The sequence below is a fragment of the Odocoileus virginianus genome, chromosome 14 (genome assembly GCF_023699985.2).
Source record: "Odocoileus virginianus isolate 20LAN1187 ecotype Illinois chromosome 14, Ovbor_1.2, whole genome shotgun sequence".
Classification (NCBI taxonomy): domain Eukaryota; kingdom Metazoa; phylum Chordata; class Mammalia; order Artiodactyla; family Cervidae; genus Odocoileus; species Odocoileus virginianus.
Genome location: NC_069687.1, coordinates 63,929,600 through 63,951,712, shown reverse-complemented (window position 1 = coordinate 63,951,712; position 22,113 = coordinate 63,929,600). Strand labels below are relative to the sequence as shown.

General features: G+C 50.3%; 1 protein-coding gene and 1 long non-coding RNA gene across 2 annotated transcripts in view; one reads left to right on the top strand and one right to left on the bottom strand.

The window, feature by feature from the left end:
• Positions 1-22,113, bottom strand: part of STK10 (serine/threonine kinase 10) — a 119,675-nt gene that overhangs the window by 19,092 nt on the left and 78,470 nt on the right. The window contains exons 8-12 of the mRNA XM_020870265.2: positions 15,902-16,036; positions 13,608-14,147; positions 11,253-11,383; positions 6,077-6,200; positions 5,465-5,644 (exon numbers count right to left, since the gene is read on the bottom strand). Of these exons, the coding sequence (XP_020725924.2) occupies positions 5,465-5,644; positions 6,077-6,200; positions 11,253-11,383; positions 13,608-14,147; positions 15,902-16,036 (1,110 nt within the window). The remainder of the gene's footprint in view (positions 1-5,464; positions 5,645-6,076; positions 6,201-11,252; positions 11,384-13,607; positions 14,148-15,901; positions 16,037-22,113) is intronic.
• LOC139038294 (uncharacterized) lies at positions 5,201-20,723 on the top strand. Its single transcript, XR_011491291.1, has 4 exons — positions 5,201-5,341; positions 5,793-16,058; positions 18,211-18,336; positions 20,439-20,723. It is a non-coding gene; the product is annotated as an uncharacterized lncRNA (long non-coding RNA).

The following is a 22,113-nucleotide window of genomic DNA, read 5'->3' as shown; positions in this document are numbered from 1 at the left end:
CTAAATAAATGAACAAAAATTTAAACAGGTACCTTGTCAAAAAAGATATATAGACAGCAAATAAGCATATGAAAAGATATTCAACACTAGTCATTAATGAAACACAAAAAAAAGTCACAATGCAATATCACTTCCTATCAGAATGGCAAAAATAGAAAAAATCAAACTAATGATACCAAGCGCTGGTTATGATGTGGAGCAACTGGAACTCACGCATTGTTCTGGAGATGTGAAATAATACAGACTGTTTTGGTAAAAGTCTGGCAGCCTCTCCTAAAGTTAAACGTACATTTAACATATGACCCCAAAACCCTACCAGCTATTGTTTATCGTCTCTTCTTTCAATTCTCCGGTGTTTTCTTTCATGGCTTTGGGTTTGTAATCCAAATCCTGCCCCTGTATTCTTTAGCTTTAACAGTCTGAGGTTAGGGTTTCTCAGCCTTGGTACTTTTGACTTTTGGAGCCAAATAATTCTTTGTTGTGGGGGCTTCCTATGCACTAAAGAATGTTAATAGCATCTCTGACCCTAGATGCTATAACACCTTCTCCCCAGTCATGACAACCAGACATGTATCTAGATATTGCCAAATGTTCTCAGGGCGGGGGCAGCGGTGGGGAGGATATGGGCTGGGCAAAAAGAGTCCCTGGTTGAGAACCACTGTCACACTACTGTCTTAGACATCCTCATAAGATATCTCAAAAATTGCATTTGTGCCACTTCACTGTCAATATCCAAGGGCTCCCCTGGACATATGGTACATAATGATAATTCAGCACCTGCCTAGAGTTTGTCAAAATGCCACTGACAGCCCCATTCAAGGCAGAATACAATTGAAAAGACCCACTAGCTTAGAAGGGTGCTTTTCAAGCTTGATGAAGTAGTTTTCCAGGACAGATGAGAAGCAGCAGTTTAGAAAAGGGTCTGGAGGTTTATGCTAAAGGCACTGAACACTGTAAGAAGTGTTACACCACTGCCAATGGAGGGAGAAAGCAAAAGAACATTCAGAGTAGATCACATGGGGTTTTACTTGGCAAACGGGCACTTGGACTTACTCGTAAGAAGCCCCTGAGGGTAGGGATGTACCAGCACCACTCTCAGGGCTATAAAGACAGGCTCTCTACTCAATGTTAGATATCCTGCTTTCTGATCCAACTGCCCATCTTTGGAAGAGTCCCTGGACTTGTTTCCCATTCTCTCATCAGAAAAAATTATCTGGCTTTTAACAAATTTCCAGGGTCCTTCCAGGAGTATAATTCTGTGGTATGATAGAGATCCAAACTATTTAAGAAGTAGTTAGATTATGTTTAATGAGTTTTGCCTAGGAAGGCAAGGAAACAGAGTTCTGGAAAGATTTCCTTTAAGACTGAGTCTGTTTTCACATTTAGGGGATCTAAGAAGTAAGTTACAATCATCAACTGAGTTTCTCACGGATATTAAATGTACTGTGTGTATGGGCAATGAGAAGCAGACCACCAGTTCCATCCTCACAAAATATATTTATTATATTTCTATGCACAGACATACACAGTGCTGGGTTTAATTACTTGAAACAACAATGAAGAATAAATATGTCCCCATTCAGCTAGCTTACTAACACTGATTTCTTCCTATATGCATACCTCCTAAGTGCAGGAGGGTCATTAGCATGATAAACATTTCATAATAACTGCTGTAACCATGACAGAGGCCCCAGGAGGCCTCAGGTTTTACCCTCTGTTATTTTTGTATGTTTTCTATGCCTGGCATCAAATCATGACCAGCTTTCTCACAATCAGTGGGTTGTAGGGAAATGGACAGGGTGAACCCTGCCTTGCTCTGAACTGGTTAAACAAAAGTCCACACTGGGACTTCTCTGGAGGTCCAGTGATAAAGAATCCACGTGCCAATGCAGCGGATCCAGGTTTGTGAAGATAAGCTCGTGTGCCACAACTAAAGAGCCGGTAGTCGAGAGCCCGTGAGCCACGGCCGCTGAGCCCACATGGCACCCCCGCAGAAGCCCATGCACCTGGACCCTGCGTCTGCGGCCAGAGCAGCCCCCACAAACACAGGCCCGGGCACCGCAGCAGAGAGCAGCCCCCAAAAACACAGGCCCGGGCACCGCAGCAGACAGCAGCCCCCACAAACACAGGCCCGGGCACCGCAGCAGAGAGCAGCCCCCACCCGCGGCAACTGCAGAAAGCCCACGCGCAGCGACAAACACCCAGCACAGCCAGAAATAAAGGAAAGACAGACATCTTCTTTAGAAAGTCCACTCAGACCTGTGTGGTGCCCCTCGCCAGCATCCACGTGTGGGTTTCTCTGATGCAACACTGGGCTGGCTAATGCACCCACCGATATTTCAGAGTCTGCTCACCTGGGCGTCCCACCCATTCCCACTTTCATCCCTCACCCCTGCTGGTGCAGCCTCACCACCAATCCAAGGGCCATGGGCAGGCAGTCTCTACCCAAGCCTGCCATTCCTCCTGGGCTTCACCTGCATAGAGGTGAACTCTGCAGTCAAAAATGCCTTCTGCCTATGGAGTAGGCCATGGCAGGATATGGAATTCTGGGACACTCTGGGGGTGTTCCGTGAAGCAGAGCCTTTCACTGGTCCCACCAGCAGGAACCCTTAGACGTAACACTGATAATGGTAAGCATGACCCGAGGGGCCACCATGCAGTAAGTGCTTACGAGGTGCCTGGCGCCGGCCGGCATTGCCATTTAGTCTATATCTCGAACAGCTTCCCGAGCGATCCTGTCATCACCTGCTTTCCCTTCTAAAGCAGAGCTCTCCTTACCTTCTCTAGTTAACCAGCCTATCTGCTCTCACAGCAAGTATTACTATGTAGCAGGCAACGGTTTCACTTATTTAGTACTGTACTTTGTTTCTCTAGCTTCCCTGGAAATTAACAAACTCCTTGAGGGACCCTATCTATTTTGTTCATTAGTGTCCCTGGTACCCCATTCAATGCCACACAGGTAGGCACTCAACACAACAGCACCTGAATAACTCTCACTGTGACAGAAGACAGCCAGAACTCAGGCAATAACTTGGGAATATCACTGGTTTGGTTCCAGACAACCACAATAAGGTGAAGACTGCAATGAAGCAAGTCCCGTGAATTTTCTGGTTTCTCAGTACATAGGAAAAGTTATATTTACAAGATATTGTAGTCTGTTAAGTGTGTAATAGCATGTCTTAAAAAACTGTATATAACATAAGCATGTTTTATTGCTAAAAAACGCTAGTCATCATCTCAGCCTTCAGCGAACTGTAATCCTTCTGCAAAAATAACCACCACCAATCACCATGGCAAATATAATGATAAAGTCTGAAATATGCAAGCATTACCAAAATGTGACACAGACAGGAAGTGAGCAAATGCTGTTGGAAAAAATGGTACAGAAAGACTTGCTCGTGGCAGGGTTGCCACAAACCTTCAATTTGTACAAAGAAAACACAACATCTGCTAAGTGCAATAAAACAAGGTCTGCCTGTAGCTTGTCCAAAGCCTAGCAGTTAGCTTTGAGCCACAGTGCCAAAGACTTGGAAACAAGCCTGCCTCCCAAGCCTGTGCTCCCAGCACTGGGGCTGTGGATGTGTTTAGTATCAACCCCTCCCCTCCCCAACCCCCACATATCTCTGTCCACAAGCCCATCTCTCAGCAGGAGGTTCAGGACCAGGGTAAGTCAAGGCCTTTGGAAGGAAAACTTTGACAACGTAGACAGTGGGTTAAAAAGCAGAGACATCACTTTGCTGACAAAGGTTCATATAGTTAGAGCTATGGTTTTTCCAGTAATCATGCATGGATGTGAGAATTAGATCATAAAGAAGGCTGAGCATTGAAGAATTGATGCTTTTAAACTGCAGTGCTAGAGAAGATTCATGAGAGTCCCTTGGACTGCAAGGAGATCAAACCAGTCAATCCTAAAGGAAATCAGTCCCGAATATTCATTGGAAGGACCGATGTTGAAGCTGAAGGTCCAATACTTTGGCCACCTGATGCAAAGAGCCAACTCACTGGAAAAGACCCTGATGCTAGGAAAGATTGATGGCAGGAGAAGGGGACGATAGAGGATGAGATGGTTGGATGGCATCACCAACTCAATGGACATGAATTTGAACAAACTCCAGGAGATCACGGAGGACAGAGAAGACTGGTATGCTATAGTCCATGGGGTTGCAAAGAGTCGGACATGACTTAGTGACTAAACAACAACAAAAAGTGGAGGCACTCACCTCAGGCACAAAGGGGAATATATACCATTCTAGAAACTCAAAATTAATGCCAAAGAAACCATGAACAAAATAGCAAATACAGACAGGATCAAGTCCTATACTTGGAGGGTTCAGCCTCATTGCCTCAGACATCGCCCCTGGCTCTGTCGGATCCTGCCTTTATTTTAAATAGCTGATAATCTGTTCATCGGGATTTTTTTTTATTTTTGACCACGCCATGTGGCTTGTGGGATCTTAGTTCTCCAACCAGGGGTTGAACCTGGGCCCTCGGCAGTAAAAGTGCAGAGTCTCACCGCTGGACTTCCAGGGAGTAACCCGTGATGAATATTTTACACTAATTTCTACTTTAAAACACTGCATCAGAATATTATTTATCTTGATTTAGGACTAGCCAAGCTGTGTCATCACAGCCAGTGGCCCCGACTCCCACAGGCAACCACTGGAGGCCTCCTGCATTCACCACATGTCATGTCCGACACAGTAAAGTCTGGGCCCTGGGCTCTGTGGGCCCCAAAAAGCACCATGGGCCACCCCTAGAAGCTGCTCCTACCATTCCCACCTGGAGATCGGGAGCAGCCTGGATTGGCACCCCCTGCCCCAGGTCCTACCCTCCTCATTCCCATCCTTTCTCCTGAGGGCTCAGGAAAGAAAGTCTGGCCCAGCCTCCAAGTGTCTGGCTCCATGGGGGAGGCGTGGGCTGCTCTCTAGGACTCAGATGCCCTGCCCCGGGGCAGGCCTCCCTTCCCTTGTTTCAGGACCATTACCTCTTTGCCACTTCCCCTTCCAGCTGCTGGGGAAAGAGGGAGGAGAGGCACGTGGGTCCAAGTGAGGGAGCTACCCTTCTAGGAGAAGGGAGAGTCAGGCATGGAGGATGTGTGTGCACCCACCCAGCACTCAGCTCCCCGCCTGGTGACAGCATCTCAAGTTCCCCCAAGTCTCCGTTCCTTCCCTCCTCCCTGCTCTCTTCCAGCTCAGGCTGCTAAGCCGGAGGCCACAAGACAAGGGCCTGCCTGGAGCCAAGTCCACACAGAGGAAGGCAGAGCCCAATATATGGAGAAGGGGCTCCTGATGGCACAGCTGGAGGATGCAGATCCAGACATCCCTGGACATGCACTTCTCAGGTATGTAAGCTCCTCCAAATACCCTTTATTGCTGAGGTGAGGTTGAGCTGGGGTTTGGTCATTTGCAGCTGAGAGGGCCCTCATCCTCCCAGGATGCCCTGCTTCCGCCCAGCACGTATTCACCTCCTTCTTCATCAGCTTGAGCTGCTCCTGGAACTTGGCATAGTCCCGCTCTTGCTCCAGGCGAATCCGCTTGGCCTCCTCCCGGCGGCGCACCGCATGGTCTTGCTCCATCTTCTCTACTTGTTGCTTTTGCTGACGCTCCAGGTTCTCCAGCTCTATGTCAAAGAACTTCTTCTTGGCCTAGAAAGAGCAGAAAAGGAAAGTTAGGAAAGGCACCTGGGAGGGAGATGGGGAAAGCCCAGAGGCTGTGGTCACTCCTGGGCTTGAGTCCCAGCTCTGCTACCTCACTGTGTGACCTGAGACAAGTCACCTAACCTCTCTGAGTCAGTTTCCTCAGGTGCAAAAGAAAGACCAAACCATCTGCCTCGCAGCATTGTTGCATGGGGCTCAGGAAAGGTTACGTCCCCTTTCTTCCTGTGTGACTGAGAGGAGCACTGTGACCTGCATGCAATACTGCGTTTACAAGTCAGTGCCTAATGACATCAGGAAACCAGGGAACTGGGAAACTGTTGTGATTTACTCTCCATGGCCAATGATCCTCACTTGGCGACCTCTGCTTGAAGAAAATAAGGAGGCAAGAAGCCCTCTGGGGACCCATCTTTTCTCACTCACGTTGATTTCTTGTTCAAAACGCTTATGCATTTGCTCCAGCTGCAGCTCATGCTTGCTGCTCAGTTGCGTTTGATTCCGATGTTCTTCTTTCTGGAGCAGCCGAAGCTCCCGGAGTTCCTGGCGCCTGAAGGGTAGAAGGATGTGGACATTCCAGTCAGAAAGTATCCTCAATGATCACATAAGTCAGCTAAGGACACGGAAGGCGGGGGCATGGTGAGGCATCACACGGTCCGGGACAGAGGCAGGACGAGAACTTAGAACTCACATTTTATTTGACATTGATTGACAGGCAACACATTAATAATCTTAGTATATAAAGAGTGCTTACAAATCAATAAGAAAAACAGGAATATCCTAATTTTAAAAAGTGGCACAGAGCATGAACAGACATAAAACAAAAGACAAAAAGAAAATTTAAATCATCTATATGGATATGAAATTCAGATTAAAAAACAAATGCCATTTTCATTAAATAGGTAAGAATATAGAGGAAATTGATACTTTCCTATATTGCTGATATGTACAAATTCACACATTTCTGGAGGACAATTTGTCAGTAGGGTATGCTTCTGACATAGTTCCACATCTGGATAGTGATTCTAAAGAGACATTCATAGATATACAGCAAAACTGAATAAGGATATTCACTCACTCCAATATTCTTGCCAGGAAAATCCCATGGACAGTGGAGCCTGGCAGGCTATAGTCCATGGGGTCACAAGAGCCAGACACAACAGTGACTAAACCACCACCCACCACCATTCATAACAATGCTATTTATAACAGTACAAAATTGGAAACAACTTATATGTCTGTCAATATAGATCTAATTAAATGTCTACCTAATTTTATTCAACCATTAAAAATGAATTTCTAGAAGGTATCAAATTACATGGGGAAAAAAATCTATGAAAAATGCAGCAATTCTTTATAAACAGATAGGGACTGATCTCTAAATGAAAAAAGCAAGCTATTAAAGAGTCGGTCTATTATGCTACTGACCATCTGGTTGAAAAACAAGAAGGACCATATATGTGTGTGCACATGGGCCTGTGCAAGTTTACTTTCCTATTTAAACACTGAGTGTTTCTGGAAGGATCACACTGTAAAATATTAACACAAAGAAGGGAGCCGGGTGGCTGGCAGAAAAGTGACTGAGGGAGATGTTTCACTGGTCACCCTCTTTTCCTTTTTGAGTCTTGAACCAGGATATTATACTACCTATTCAAAATGTAAATACAATAAAAATTTGACCCAGACCACACAGTGTACCCTAACTTTGGAACATATTTATTGTCAACGTGTGCATGAGTGACACGCAGAACAATACTGGTGGCATGCACGCACGCTCAGTCACGTCTGACCTTTTGCATCCCATGGACTACAGCCCACCAGGCTCCTCTCTCCGTGGGATTTTCCCAGCAAGAAAACTGGAGTGCGTTGCCACTTCCTCCTCCAGGGGATCTTCCTGACCCAGGGATTGAACCTGAGTCTCCTGCGCTTCCTTCATTGGCAGGCAGACTCTTTACTACTGAGTCACCTGGGAAGCCCACTGGTGGGATAAAGCCCACCTACCAGGCTTCATTCTGAGCAAGTCCATTAAAAATTGGTGTGTATCTTTTATATAATCAGAAAAGAAATTAAAATGATGGCAGAAGACTTGGGCCTCCTGGCGGGGAACGGGGATGGCTTGGCAGCCTGTGCTCTGCTCTAGCCCAGCATCTGCAGGCTGCACCGTGGCCACCCCCACTGCGGGCCCGCCTCGCGGCTCCGAGCGGGCAGAGGTCCCCAGGAACTGCCCAGCGGCAGCTGCAGGCTGCACCGTGGCCACCCCCACCGCGGGCCCGCCTCACGGCTCCGAGCGGGCAGAGCTCCCCAGGAACTGCCCACCAGCATCTGCAGGCTGCACCGTGGCCACCCCCACCGCGGGCCCGCCTCGCGGCTCCGAGCGGGCAGAGCTCCCCAGGAACTGCCCACCGGCAGCCGCAGGAGGGGAGCCCTCCCGCTCCCAGGGGTCAGAGGGGCCTTGTGTGCGTCTTAGCTCAGCTCCCTCTCCAGCCAGATGCCCTCAAGCAGTGGCGCAGGCTCCGCAGGCTCTTTCTCCGCTGCATCTGTAAAATGGGGAGATAATCTCTTCCTCACAGGTTCTTTAAGGTTAAATGCGGCGATACCTGCAGTGCCTGTCTGACACATGGCAACCACTCCCCAAGTGGTAACTTCGCGAATGGTAACGAGGAAGAAGAGGCAAAGGCCGCCCAGTCTCTGGGAAAAGCCAGAGACACTTTTTACAGCTGTGTAGGGAAGCGTCTCTGGGAGCATCTGCATTTCGGGAAGAGAGGAGACAGGAGGCGATTTCTGAGAGTGTAAACAAAGACATGGAAATCCTGACACAAGAGGAACTAAGGCTCAGAGAGCAACTGACAAAAAACAAGCAGAGTAAGGTAAGCAGCCGGCTTCTGACATGACCTCCTGACCCACCGTAGTTCTCACAAGGGAAAGGCAGGCCGAGACAGGCTCAAGAAGGAAAGAATCAGCTCCAGGAACTTCAGGGAAAACCAGAAAGAACTCTGACCCAGCAGCTGCAACCTGCATGAGTGACTATTCGGTGATCCTGTTCCAAAGCCTACACGGGACCCAAGCCTCTGGAAGTGCTAGAACCCAGGTTCAACCAGGGACGCGGCAGAGTCTGACAGGCCGCAGCCTGGCTGGACTCACGGGGCCTTCAGACCACAGCAAGCAAACAAGAAAAGTCTCCTTCTTTGCAAGCACCTCTTCTCCACCTCGGCAAAACTCACCTTTGAAAGCTGGGCAGCACCTGCTCCTCTGCTGAGGAGGGAGGTAGGGGTCCCGCCTCAGGGTCACTTTCAGATGGGGTGCGGTGGAGCTGGAATTTCAACCCCAGGAACCCGAACTGCCCAGAGGGGAGAGGACAGGAAGGAAATCCAGCCCCTGAGCGTGGAAGCCCGAGCAGTGACCATGAGAACAGAAGGCGGTGTTTTCAGCCGAGAGCAACCACGACCACCCCTCCCCTGGCCCCGAGCCTCCCCAGTACACACAGAGGAGGCCACCTGATGCAAACAGCCGACTTGTTGGAAAAAACTGATGCTGCGAGAGATTGAAGGCAAAAAGAGGAGGGGGTGGCAGAGGATGAGATGATTACATGGCATCACTGACTCAATAGACATGAATTTGAGCAAACTCCAAGAGATAGTGAAAGACAGGGAAGCCTGGCATGCTGCAGTCCATGGGGTCGCAAAGAGTCGGACACGACGGAGCGACTGAACAAGAAGCAACCTCACCAGTGAAAAGTCCGCCCGTCATCCCCCTGGCTTCGAGAGGGGAGACGTGCCCCTAGGTATCCAAAACTCCTCCTCTTTGGCTTCGGAATGTCTGTGCTTTTCTAAGATAAGAATGTGTTTGATGTTTCAGAGGTGTCCTCCAAGCCAGTCATGAATTGTTCCAGCAAAGCCCTGGCCTCAAGGCAGCTTCGTGGCTCTGGGGCCTCCCTCTCTAGCTGCTAAGCCCCCACCTCCATCCCCGGGAAGCCCCCCAGAAAGCTTCCTGGTCCAGTGGAAGCTGGTAGACTTCTCACAGACAGATCTTCTCACTGGGTGACCTGAGGCAAGTAAGTTCCCACCAAGAAACGCTGTTTCCTCATCTACAGAACAGCTGAAGTAGGGTCTCCCTGGGGAGGGCTGTCAGGGTCGCCTGAGTGCCTTAAGATTGCAGAGATGACTCGGTGCAAACAGCTCTGCCTCACACCCTCCTGCCCACACCAACCCCTGCCATCTTCAGCTTTGCCTCCAGAATGCATGCTGAACCCAACCTGTCCCGCCACACCTGCCCTCTGTCTGGCCACTGTCCCGGCCAGGGTCTCCCTGGATCCCTGCTTCAGTCCTGCCCCCGCTATAGCCCAGACTCGGATGACAGCAGGGCTGGCTTTTAAAAGGGACATCACAGCTGGTCACTCTCCAGATGCTTCATTCCAGTTGTTTTTGTTGTTGTTGAATCGCTAAGTCGTGTCTGACTCTTTACAACCCCATGGACTGCAGCACACCAGGCTTCCCTGTCCTTAACCATTTTCTGGAGTTTGCTCAAACTCGTCCATTGAGTCGGTGATGCCATCCAACCATCTTATCTTCTATTGCCCCTTCTCCTCTTGCCCTCAATCTTTCCCAGCATCAGGATCTTTTCCAATGAGTCGGCTCTTCACATCAGGTGGCCAAAGTATTGGCGCTTCAGCATCAGTCCCTCCACTGGGGATGAAATCTACGTTTCCCCACCCCTGCCCGTGGACTGATGTGACCTGGACCCTGTGGGCCCTGGGAACGACTCCGCATCCTCTCCCTCCAACTCCACACTCCAGCTCCGCCCTCTCAGGTCCCTGAACAAGCCTTGGCTTTGCAGTTCCTGCCACGCTCTCCCGGCTCTGCCACTGGCCGGCTCCTCTGAACCCTCTGCTCTGCTCAGGGATTTCCCGCCAGGCAAGGCCCCCCACCCCTAGCCCAGTGGCCACTCTCCCATCAGCCATTATTCCCTTCACAGCATGTACCACGGTTGGGAATTATCTTGAATGCTGTTTGCTGGCCCATGAAGGTTCTACCCTAGCCACAGCCTCCATTATCTGGGTCATCTGTGTGTCCCCCAACCTGGGGAGGGGGTGTGGATACGTCGGTGAACGGACGGCTGGCTAGCTGGAGGGGAGGCTGGAGGAATGCGTGGACAGGGAGCTGAGTGGGTGACTAGAAGGATGGGCTATAGGATAGAGGAATGGGTGTGTGGATGGACGGATGAATGAGTGGGTACAGGGGTGGGCTGATGAGTGGACACGTAAGTGGAGGGGGAGGGAAGTGGATGAAGAGGTGGGTGAGTATATGGAGGAGCGAAGTGAGTTAGGGAATACAGGGTCTCAGGCAAAGCCAGATTCTTTTAGTGTCCCTGATTCCACACTTAATGCTGTAGACAGACAGACAGCTTTTTTTTTGGCAGCGTAGCAGGTGAGATCTTAGTTCCCTGACCAGGGATTGAATCTGTGCCCCCTACAGTTGGAGCACAGAAACCAAAACACTGGACTGCCAGGGAAGTCTCAGACAGACAGATCTTGCACCAGAAAGACCCACATCTACCATCTCATCCCTGCCCTGTTACAGGCATCAGCAGCCCCTCCCAGCCTCACCTGAGGAATCGCATCTCCTCATCCTTCTTCTCATCCTCGCTGATGATCTTGGAGGTGGTAATGCTCACCTCCACGCCGTCCACCACAAACTTGCGTGTCCTCTTCAGGGTCTTATTGTGTAGCCGTGAGTCCTGGCCAGAGAAGATCATTAGGCAAAGCTCAGTATTACAGCCACGAATCCATGCGTGGCCCAGTCTCAGCCCCGACCAGGAAGGAGGTGACTGTCCATGGTCCCCCACTTGCCTCAAGCTTCTCAACCTGGAAGCCTGAGTCTGTGAGGTTAGGCCCCCTCCTCTCCCTGACCTCACCCTTCGGACACTGCCCAGCCCCTGCCTGCTGACTGCCGGCACCCTCTCACACACAGGTCGCAGCATCCAAGCGAACTGGGTTCCAACTCTCCTTCTACACCTACTGGCCCTGTGACCCTGGGCAAGCCCCTTGTCCTGCCCAAGCCTCAACCTGTCAGAGGAGAGCAGTGCTTGCCTCCCAGGCTTGTTCTGAAGATGCAATGAATCAGGGGCGGATGGAATTCAATAGCACTTGGGTCATGAGAAGGGTTCAACACTTGGTATTTATTTCTGACAGTTACTATTGCAGACCACTCTTCTCTTATCTTCAATGCCAAAATCCAAGGAGCCTGGAAAATCAGAGTTCATAACTATGTTGGCAGCCAAACCTAACCTGACCTGAACTCCACAAAAGGCCACACCCCCCTGGAGCCACCATGAAATTACTTATATCTTTGTCTTTACCTTTTCCTATGAATAATTATGCCCCTCACCTGTGATCGCATACACAGTACTGCCAGAACTCCCGGAGGCATTTAAATACTCTTTGAATGTTCTCCATCCTGACTGGGATGAGCCTGTGGATCTGCACTGGAGTCTTCACAGCATCTCCTTCTCCAACTCCTCCCCTAGCTTCCGAGGCCCCTCCTGGTGGAGCCCAGCCTGGCCTTTCTAGCATCTCCCTACGGCAGCCCCTCCTGCGCACCAGGACTCAGGATGAGTCAGACTAGCAACCAGGAACAGGCTAGCCGGAGATGGCGAGGGAGAAAGGCCTGGGGTCCCGGTCACAGGGCCCTGCAAGGGGGTAACAGACGCCCCGTGAAGCCAAGGGCACTGACGCAGCCAGGCGCTCTTATCAGAGCAGCTGTGTTCCCTGACTCACTGCCAGCTCACCAGTAAAGGGATGCTCTCAACACCCTCGAGGAGAGGCGAGGTGGATCAGACTTTAAAAAAAAAATTACCTTTTTTTCCTAACTCTTAGTGTCTTTTCAAGAAGGGAAGGGACAGAAACCCTGTCCTAAGGGCCCCAATGCTTCTTACGCCTAAAAGCTGCTGCCCTCTCTGCTCGCCCTGTTCTATTTGTCTGATTTTCTCACTTTAAAAAACTGGCTGTTAGTTTTGTGCTTGTTTTTAATGTACTAGCTTTAAATGTAATACGATCTAATCTATTCAATTTTTTGGTGTGATTTCTCTCCCCCAATCCACCCCACCCCCCAAAAAGAAAAAAGAAATGCACTTTCTTTCTGTTCCCAAAGCTTACTGCAACAGTTGGGTGCTTCTCCTTTTTCCTTCTTTCATTTGGCCAATATTTTTGAGTCTGCACTGTGTGGTTTTCAAACAAAAGGTTGCAAAACATTTCCTAAATTCAGCCTTAGTTGAGGGGGAGGTTCTTGGGGTGGCCAATCAGGTGACCAAAGGTGAGTTCATGAACATCTCATGATTTGCGGGAGCGGGCTGGGGAAGGTCAGGCCTTCCTGAGGACAAAGAGGCCACAGCGCCCACCATCAGGATGCCGTGACACACAGGATTCAGAGTGCAGAGTCTGGGGTCTGACCCCATCTCCCACCTGAGCCTCTGTTTGCAGGGCTGGACTCGGCGATATGGTTCCTTTGAAGCACTCTGCAGCGCAGGCCTCACGCTGAGCTCTCAAGCGCAGTGGGTAGGGTCACTCACAGTGCCGCTCCCCCTCAGAACAGCCACGAGCCCACTCCCTTTTGCTGAATCCATCAGCAAATGGACCGCACAGCTGATCCACAAGTCAGAGAGCTTTCACTTCTAGAATTCTCTCTCCCTAACTTGACCAAGCCTTTAACCAAACCCAATTTAAACAGAACCCCAAACTGAAATTAAAACCCAAACCTACTGCCTGACACGACTTAACCCCAGACTGAACTCAAGATATTTGGAGGATTAAACAGTGACTCAAACAAAGAGCTCCTAAGAAAGAGAAATCTCATGAACCACTTAAAATGCAAGGCAGCCACCGGACACTCTCACAACCCAACACCGAGCAGCAACACTTGTGCAGAACGCCTGCTCCGAGCCCGCGCACAAGAGGTGTGGCTACCTTGATGGACAGACAGCCTGACTCCTTGCTCACGGACAGGTCTGCTGACAGGGAGGTGCCGAAGTCCGTGCTCCCGGAGGTGGAGATGCTGCCACAATCCGAGTCCCTCTTGGCAAGGCTCCGCGCCCCTGGGGCAGGGAGCTCCAGACTGCCATTGGTCAGCTCGCCGCCCAAGGTCTCCAGGGCGCTGCTGTTGGGACGGCTCTGGCTGGCTTTCTGGGACCTGCTGGCCGCTGGACTGAGGTCTCCACTCTGGTCAGCAGCTGGCTGCTCCTCGGACACCTGAATTCTGGCTCCCATGGACACCGGTCGGAACTTCCGAAGGGGCACGGGCACCGCCGGGCCATTCTCATTTCCAGGGGCCACATCCGGGGGGCTGGTGGGGAGGGCCCCGTCACCAGCAGGTTCGCTGGGCCCATTCACACTGTCCTGAGGCTGGCTGGGAGGTGGCGTGGTAAAAGGTGATTCTTTGAGAAGTTTGTCCGCATCGAGGCTCAGCTGACTCACCTCGGAGGAGTCTCGAGTGTGGTTCCCCAGAGGCTAGGAAAAAAACAGACAGTCAAGGCCATGGTCCTATGTGTCTGAGGCAAGAGTCAGAGACGCAGTGAGTCTGGACAGTCAGATACCCACAAGGTTTGGAAGAAGGCCAGGGAGGCCTCATAGGCACCCCGCTAGTGAGCCACAGGCCTCCCCACTCCCTGCTGCCCAACCAACAATAAAATTACCACTTGCTTTCAGGAACAGGTATTCCTCCTAGGAGTGGAGGCAACCGCGGCCAGCTAGACTGCTCGAGCCCTGTCTAAAGGCGGCAGCAGCTACTATGCTCTAGTCAATCATGACAGCCTGAGAAAAATAGGTCCCCTAAGCCCAGACCTTCAGCTTTTCAAGACAAGCTGGAACCTGGAGTTTCACAATGCCATCTCCCAATTTTTAGATGGCAACTAATTCAGATTTTTAAAAAGTCACAGAAAGGCCAAGCCAAACTGATCCAGAGGCTAGATTTCAGTCTATTAACCACTATGTTTTCCGTTTTGTTTTTGTTTTTTAGAGCTTTTGGGGGGTAAAAGTACTGAAAGTGTTGCTATTGTGAAACAGAACAAGGATTTCTGTGGATCAAACATAAACATTCCTCTTAATGAATAAAGTGAGCAGCCACATAGCCACCTTCCAGGTCAAGAGTGGGACACATCCCAGCCCTGGGACCCTCCCCTTGTCCAGGAGGGTCTCCCTGTGTCCAGCCTCTCCTTGACATTGTCCTGACCTTTATCTCTAAGTGTTATAGGTTAGTTACAGGATTCACACACCAGCTCCAGTTCCTCCCAGGAATGAATTACACTTGAGGAAGTGCTATATTGTCCTTCCCCAACAGACAGGTCTGGACAAGCCTCGCACAGGTCCACAGCACCATCTGGACAGTAAGTCTCACCTCCTGGGGGAAGCTGTCCCCAAATGACTAGATCACAGATCCAAAAGTGGTAGTTCAGGACAGAATCCAGCCCACAGATGTGTTTGGTTTGGCTCAAATGTTTTGTAAAAATTTAAATTAGCTTTAAGGCTCTCTGGTGGCTCAGAGGGCAAAGTATCTGCTGGCAGTGCAGGAGACTCAATTTCAGGCCCTAGGTTGGGAAGATCCCCTGGAGGAGGGCATGGCAACCCACTCCAGTATCCTTGCCTGGAGAACCCCCATGGACAGAGAAGCCTGGTGGGCTACAGTCCATAGCATTGCAAAGAGTCGGACATGACTGAGTGGCTAACACAAATGTTTTATAGAAGTTTAAACTGCTTCAATTTAAATTTACACTCAGCCAAGAGCTGAAGCTGCAGATAGGTTACAAGGGTGCCAAGCCATGGGTCCCCTGGGCACTCGCGATGGCCAGACGGGGTCTGGGGTGCTCGGAGCCCCTCAGCCTGTTGCCTCTGATCACGGGCAGTCTTTCCGTGCATTGAACCCACCATGTGCTACACACATCCTCATTTTGTATGTGAGTCACAACGGGGAGCAGGCTGGGAGCAAAAGGAGTCAACTACCAACTTTTAAAAACTGGAAGATCCCACAGAGAAGTCTGATTCCTGGTCACCCCTGAAAATTACAGGATCTGGCCAACACACCCTGCTGCCTCATCCCGGCCCTTGTGCTGTCTTACATAACCGGTGGCGTGGGAGCCTGTGACCTCTGAGCTGGGAAAGAACAGAAAGGAAGCTCTCCTGCGCCTCCTGGGTGCCCTTCCGCCCCAGCTGAGGCTGCAGGGACCCCACCCCTCCCCCGTGCTCCCCAGCACCCCTGATCTCCTTACAGAGGCAGCCTCCACCGCATCTTCCTCATCCCCCTCATCTCGGCCATCTTCAATCTCCTCCATGACTTCAGCCTTGGCCTCGGCCACCAGCTCCCGCAGGGCCTTGTTGCTGGTGACGCTGCTGACGAAGGGATGCTGAGAGGGGCAAGACAGCTGGGTGAGAATCACAGTGGGCGAGGGCAGGGGTGGTGAAGAGGGGCAGCCAAGGCCGGGGGAGGCGATCCCCCAGGCAGAGAAGGCTGGCAGCATCCCTCAGGGAAATGCGACCTTGAACTCGGTCAGGCAGACCCAGAGGCAGCTCAGAAAGTCCTGCGCGTGGTGAGGGAGGGCAAACGCCATCTCTGCTGCTCACCAGCTGTGTGACGGTGAGCAGGTCCCTTTCCCCCTCTGAGCTGCGGTCTCCTCACCTCTGCAGGGAGAAAATTATACCAAACCCACAGGGATGAGGGTGGAATGAGAGCAAGTGCAGACAAGAGCTTAGCCCAAAGTGGGAGCAACAAATAATGCTTCAGGAGGGTTACTTGTGTATTTGTTTGTTTATTTTTTATTTTTATTTTCTTGGCCATGCCATGTGGCTTGTGGGATTTCAGTTCCCTGACTTGGGATTAACCTGGGCCCTCAGCAGTGAACGCATGGAATCTTAACCACTGGACCACAGGGCATTTCCTGTTAATTTACTTCTTAAAAAGATTTTAAAGATGTAGTTTTAAAAATATTGGCTTCCCTGGTGGCTCAGTCAGTAAAGAATTGCCTGCAATGCAGGAGACTGCCTGCAATGCAAGAAACCCAGTATAATATCAAGTATGTACATACATAGTATAATATATAAAATATAGTATGTACCTACATATACACACATATACTTTATTGAGGAATTACACACAGAAAAGTTCACAAATCATTAAGCTCAGTGACTTTTTCCATATATACAGACTCAGTATAACCACCACCCAGCTCAAGACACAGAGTATTTCCATCACTTCAGGAAGGTCCCCGTCGCCCTTGCAGTCAAACCCATTGCCCTCAGCTGTCCAGCTCCAGGGAGCAGTTTTGATTGTTATTTAACTCCATCTGAACAGAAGCCCAAAATATGCAGTCTTTTGTGTTGGCTTTCTTCACTCAATACAACTAAGCTGAGACTGAGATCCCCCCTACCTTGTTGCATGTCAGTAAACTGTTCCTTTTTTAACTTTTTAAAAACTTATTTTTACTTATTTTTTAAAATTTTGTGGCCACACCACGTGGTATGCAGGACCTTAGTTCTCCAACCAGGTATCAAACTCATGCCCCCTGCAATGGAAGCAAGGATTCTTAACCACTGGAATGACTTCCAGGGAAGTCCAACTGTTCCTTTCTGATTACCGTGCAGTATTCTATCACGTGACAATGGCACAGCTGTTTATTCTTTCTGCAGCTGATGGACACTTATGTTTTAATAAAGCTGCTATGAAAATGCTTGTATAGGTTTTGGGTGTTTGCAAAATCTTGAGGCCAAGTAGTATATGTTGTATTCTGAGACATTTACAGAAATGTCACATCTCTAAAAAGTGAAAGCTATTTCATGGTCCTTGGAATACACCCAAGCTTTTAAGGCCTCAATAGATGGTAAACGAGCTCGCAGATCTGCCCTGCATCAGGGTGTGGAAAGGGGTGTGGGATTCCTCAATTCCCCACACTCACCCAGGGCCGCTTAGAAAGGCACACTGGCTCCTGGTGGTCTCTAGCTAAGCCTCCACGCTCCCAAAGCAGGGGGCCAGGTTCAACCCCCCGTCAGGGAACTAGGTTCCGCATAACACAACTAAAGGCCCGGCACAGCCAAACAAATAATTTTTTTTTTTTTAAAAAGAAAGGCATGTTACGGGTGGTCATAAATTAGAATTTGCTCATTTGAAATTTGCAGGAAGGTTCCAATGAAATTCGGTGTTTTTACTGTCAGAAAATTTATCAGTGGAGGAACAGTGTGAACAGGATTGCAGGGTAGTATATAAATGACTAAAGAGAATAAATTGTCTAGCACCTTGAAAACACATTCACAGCAGATAGGTCCACTGAAGATCATTCTTATCTGCTTATTCATTCTTATCTGTTTAGTTCATTTGTGAAAGGCCAGAAGCAATACCTGTTCACCTGGGCACCTGAGCCTGCACACCAGAAAGCAATGCAGCTCACCCCTGTTAGAGAGCTATCATTCAGACCGCCCTAAACCAGCTGGGCTTCCTCTAGTCAGTACCAACTAGGAAAGGCATGAAGGACTGCATTTCTCATCCTTCTCTCCCACTCCCCTCTTCATTTGTCGATTCACCCCTCAGTCCCGTGTTGAGGCCAGCAACATGCCAGGTGCTGAAATAAGGCCAAGCAAGCAGACAGGCAAGGCCCCCGGCCTCGGGAAGGACGATGGGCATGTTACCAAATGACAAGAACACTTCTCAGATCAGGTGAGAGGACAGCACGAGGCTGGAGGAACACGGGCCGGGGGTGCTGGAGGGGGCAGGAGTTTGCTTAGGTCAGAGGGGCCTCCTTGGGAGGGGACACTCAAGTTGAGACCTGAGGGGACATAAAGGGGCAGACCAGGGCAAGACCTGGGCACAGAGAATTCCAGGCAGGAGCACAAGCAAGTACAAAGGCTGCAGCGAAGCAGCGCTATAAACTGGGGCCCTTCAGAGCCGCCACTCCGGCAGCCAAGTGGCTCTGAAAGGTCTTGAACTGGATGTTAATAAGAACGTACTAACTGTGGGAAGCAGGCGAGTACAGCAGTGGGCACTGCTGGCTCTACACTTGAGACCAGGCTGCCTGGGCTTAAATCCCACTTCCAACAACTCAGACAAGTCACTCAACCTCTCTGAGCCTTAGTTTGCTCATCCGTACCCAACAGTACGGATGTTCTAAGCATTGTAGTGAGAGGTCAAAATATGGCTCAAAAAATCATCTGCATAATCATCACCATTACCATTATCCTCATCCTCATCACCACCATCAGCACCATCACCATCATCATAACCACTATCACCATCATCACCACCACCAGCATCACTACTAACACCACTGTCATCATCACCACCACCACAACCATCACCATCATCACCACCATCGTCATCACCATCGTCACCACCATCACCATCATCATAACCACCACCACCACAACCATCATCACCACCACCATCACCACCATCTTCATCACCATCACCATCATCATAACCACTATCACTATCACCACCACCACCAGCATCACTACTAACACCACTGTCATCATCACCACCATCACCATCCCTACCACCATTATTATCATCACCGTCATCAGAAGAACCACAATCAGAGAAGCCTGTCTGCACTCCCAGCCACTCCCATTCCCTCCTGCATCCCCATAGAGCACATGTGTTTTAGAACTGAGAATGAGAATCAGATCCCAAATGTTCCCAAGCTTCACATTGCACAACCTCACACATGTGAACTTGAGCAAGAAGCCACGGGACACTTCACTGCAGTGGCTGAAGCAGATGCGGCAGAAACAAATAATGCCGACACAGGCTTCTGGAAATACCAGATTTTCATCAAGCCACATCACATATTGACCAAATTAGTGGTTCTTCAGCTTGGCCAGAAGCTGTGCTTTCTTGAGGCTGAACATCTGCTCCATGGCCTCCCCTGAGTACCCCGGGGTCTTTAGGAAGTGGAGGGGGGACCGTGGGAAAGAAGGCTTCTGAGGAGGGGCAGGTGAGCAGGGCCACTCCCCTGGACCCCAAGCTCCTGGAGTCCCCGGGCAAGCGAGGCTGGCAGGCGGAGGAGCAGGCCCTCCTGTCAGATGAGGCCCAGAAGACTGTTCCGTAAACTGCCCTGGCACAGGGGACAGATACCTCCCCCACTGACTCAGCTGTTACCTCCGGGATGTATTTAAAAGGATGTTCCAACTGCCAAGGCCCACGAGAGACAAAGTGCAGCCCAAGAAGGCATGGGACCTCCCCTGGCAGCCAGCACACTGCGCGCCACCTGGGGACAGGCTCGTCTGGGCACAGGGTCCCTGGGAAGGCCCTCAGGTGCCCCCGAGAGAGACCCGGATCAGACGAGCCTCAGCAGCCTGCTCCTACGGGACGAGGCCCGCTGTTTCATGCTGTCTCTGAGGCGAGCTCCATGATGCCGCAGAGCTTACAGACTGGCAGCCAGCGTCCAGCCAGGACTCTCCTGCCATCTCCAGTCAACCTTCCAAGAAGCTGAGCCCAGTTTTCCTCTGTGTACTTAAAAGTCACCAGCCGGGAACTTACCTGGTGCAGGGGTTAAGACTCTGCCTTCAATGTAGGCAGCAGGGGTTAGATGCCTGGTCAGGGAACTAAGATCTCATATGCCACACAGTGTGACCAAATAAAAAAAGAAAATTAAAACAAAAAAAGAAACTGCCAGCCGGGGTATCCCATACTCCAGGACTAGCTTTAAGAAATGCCCAGTAATACGTCCAAGGTTTCAGATGTCAGTATTATTCCTTCATTCTCCTTCCCTCACCTCCTAACTTTCTTCCTTCTCTTCTCTCTCTCCTTCACTCATTCAGAGAGGCAGCTTACTAGAGTGGTCAGATGAACAGGTCTTGGAACCAGATGACCAGAAAGCAGCCCTGTCACTCACATGCTGTGTGATCTTGGGCAGGCAACTTGACCTGTCTGTGTCTCAGTTTCTCTGTCATCTGTTTGACAGAGATCCAACCAATATCTACTTCACAGAGCCGTTATGAAGATTAAATCAGCTAACATTTGTTAAACATTTAGAATCAAACCTGGCGTGGGAAAAAGGTTATGTAACAGTTTACTAAGTAAAAATAAATATATTTTAGCAAATATTTGGTCGAAGGCCCGCTCCATACCAGGCACTGTTCTGGATGACCGGGGCATACTGGTGAAAAAAAAAAAAAGCTGCTGTCTCCAGGGAGCTGACACGCTAGTCAGGGTGACCAACAATTAACTTGATAAACGAGTTATACACTCTAAGTGGTATGTGCCCCGGAAAAACTAAAAGTGGTGCAAGAAGACTTCCCTGGTGGTCCAGTGATGGAGAATCCGCCTTCCAATGCAGCAGACACGGGTTCAATTCCTGGTTGGGGAACTAAGACCCCACGTGCCTCAACTAAGACCCAATGCAGCCAAAAAAAAAAAAAAGTAGGGCATAGGAAGGAGAATTAGGAACGTGGGGGGTGCGGGTGGTTTGCAGTTTTAAATAGAACACTTGGGGGAGGCCTCACTGAGAAGCTGCCACGTGAGCAATGACTTGAAGAAGGGAAAGAGTCAGCCACGGAGGTGTCTAGGGAAGGGCAGCCCAGGCACAGTGGACAGCCAGTGCCAAGGCCCTGAGGCAGGAGGGTGCCCGAGTGTCAGCAAGGAGGCTGGCTGGCTGCGGAAGAGTGAGAGGGTGAGAGAGAGATGAGAGGGATCCAGGCGAGACGGGCAGCCTTGCTGGACCCTGCAGGTCACTGAGACTCTGGACTTTATCCTGAGTAAGATGCAAGCCTCAAGGGGCTTGGACTCAGGAGGTATCGGAGCTGACTATGTTTTTCCCTCGGCTACAGTGGAGGTGGTGAGAAGTGGCTGGATTCTGGGCATGCTCAGAAGGCAGGGATGATGGGACTCCTTGGTAGAATGAATACAGAGTATGTAAGAAAGACAGGGTAATCCCTCTGAGAAGATGACTGCAAGGTTTGGGGCCTGACTGCTGGCAAGGTGGGGCTGCTGTCAACCGGGATGGGAAAAGCATTGCCAGAGCATATTTGAGGAAAGGTCAGTGGTGGACTTGTTAAGTTTGAGATGCCTGTGGACACCTAAGGCAGGTAGAGAATACTAAAGCGGGTGGAGGGTAAACAATTGGACACAAGGGTTTGGGGTTGGGCAGGGCAGTCTGGGCTGCAGGCAGAAATGCAGGAGCCGTGGCAAACTAGGCGAGCCCATCGAGATGACGGAGATGGAGGAAAAGGCCCCGGCAAACCTCATGTGAATCAGCTGGAGAACGAGGAACAGGCAAAGGAGATGGGCTAGTGACCAGTGAGAAGGAAGGAAACCAAAAGGGCACGGAGATCTGACGACAGGTACTAACAAGGAAGATGAGAGTCACCTGCAACTGCTGCTGGGTCCAGCAAAACCAGCCCTGAGGCCAGAGCTGACCATGACGTCCAGAGGTGCCAACAACCTTGAAAAGAACGCTGGGCTACAGTGGAGCAGGTTGAAGAGCAAATTCGACAA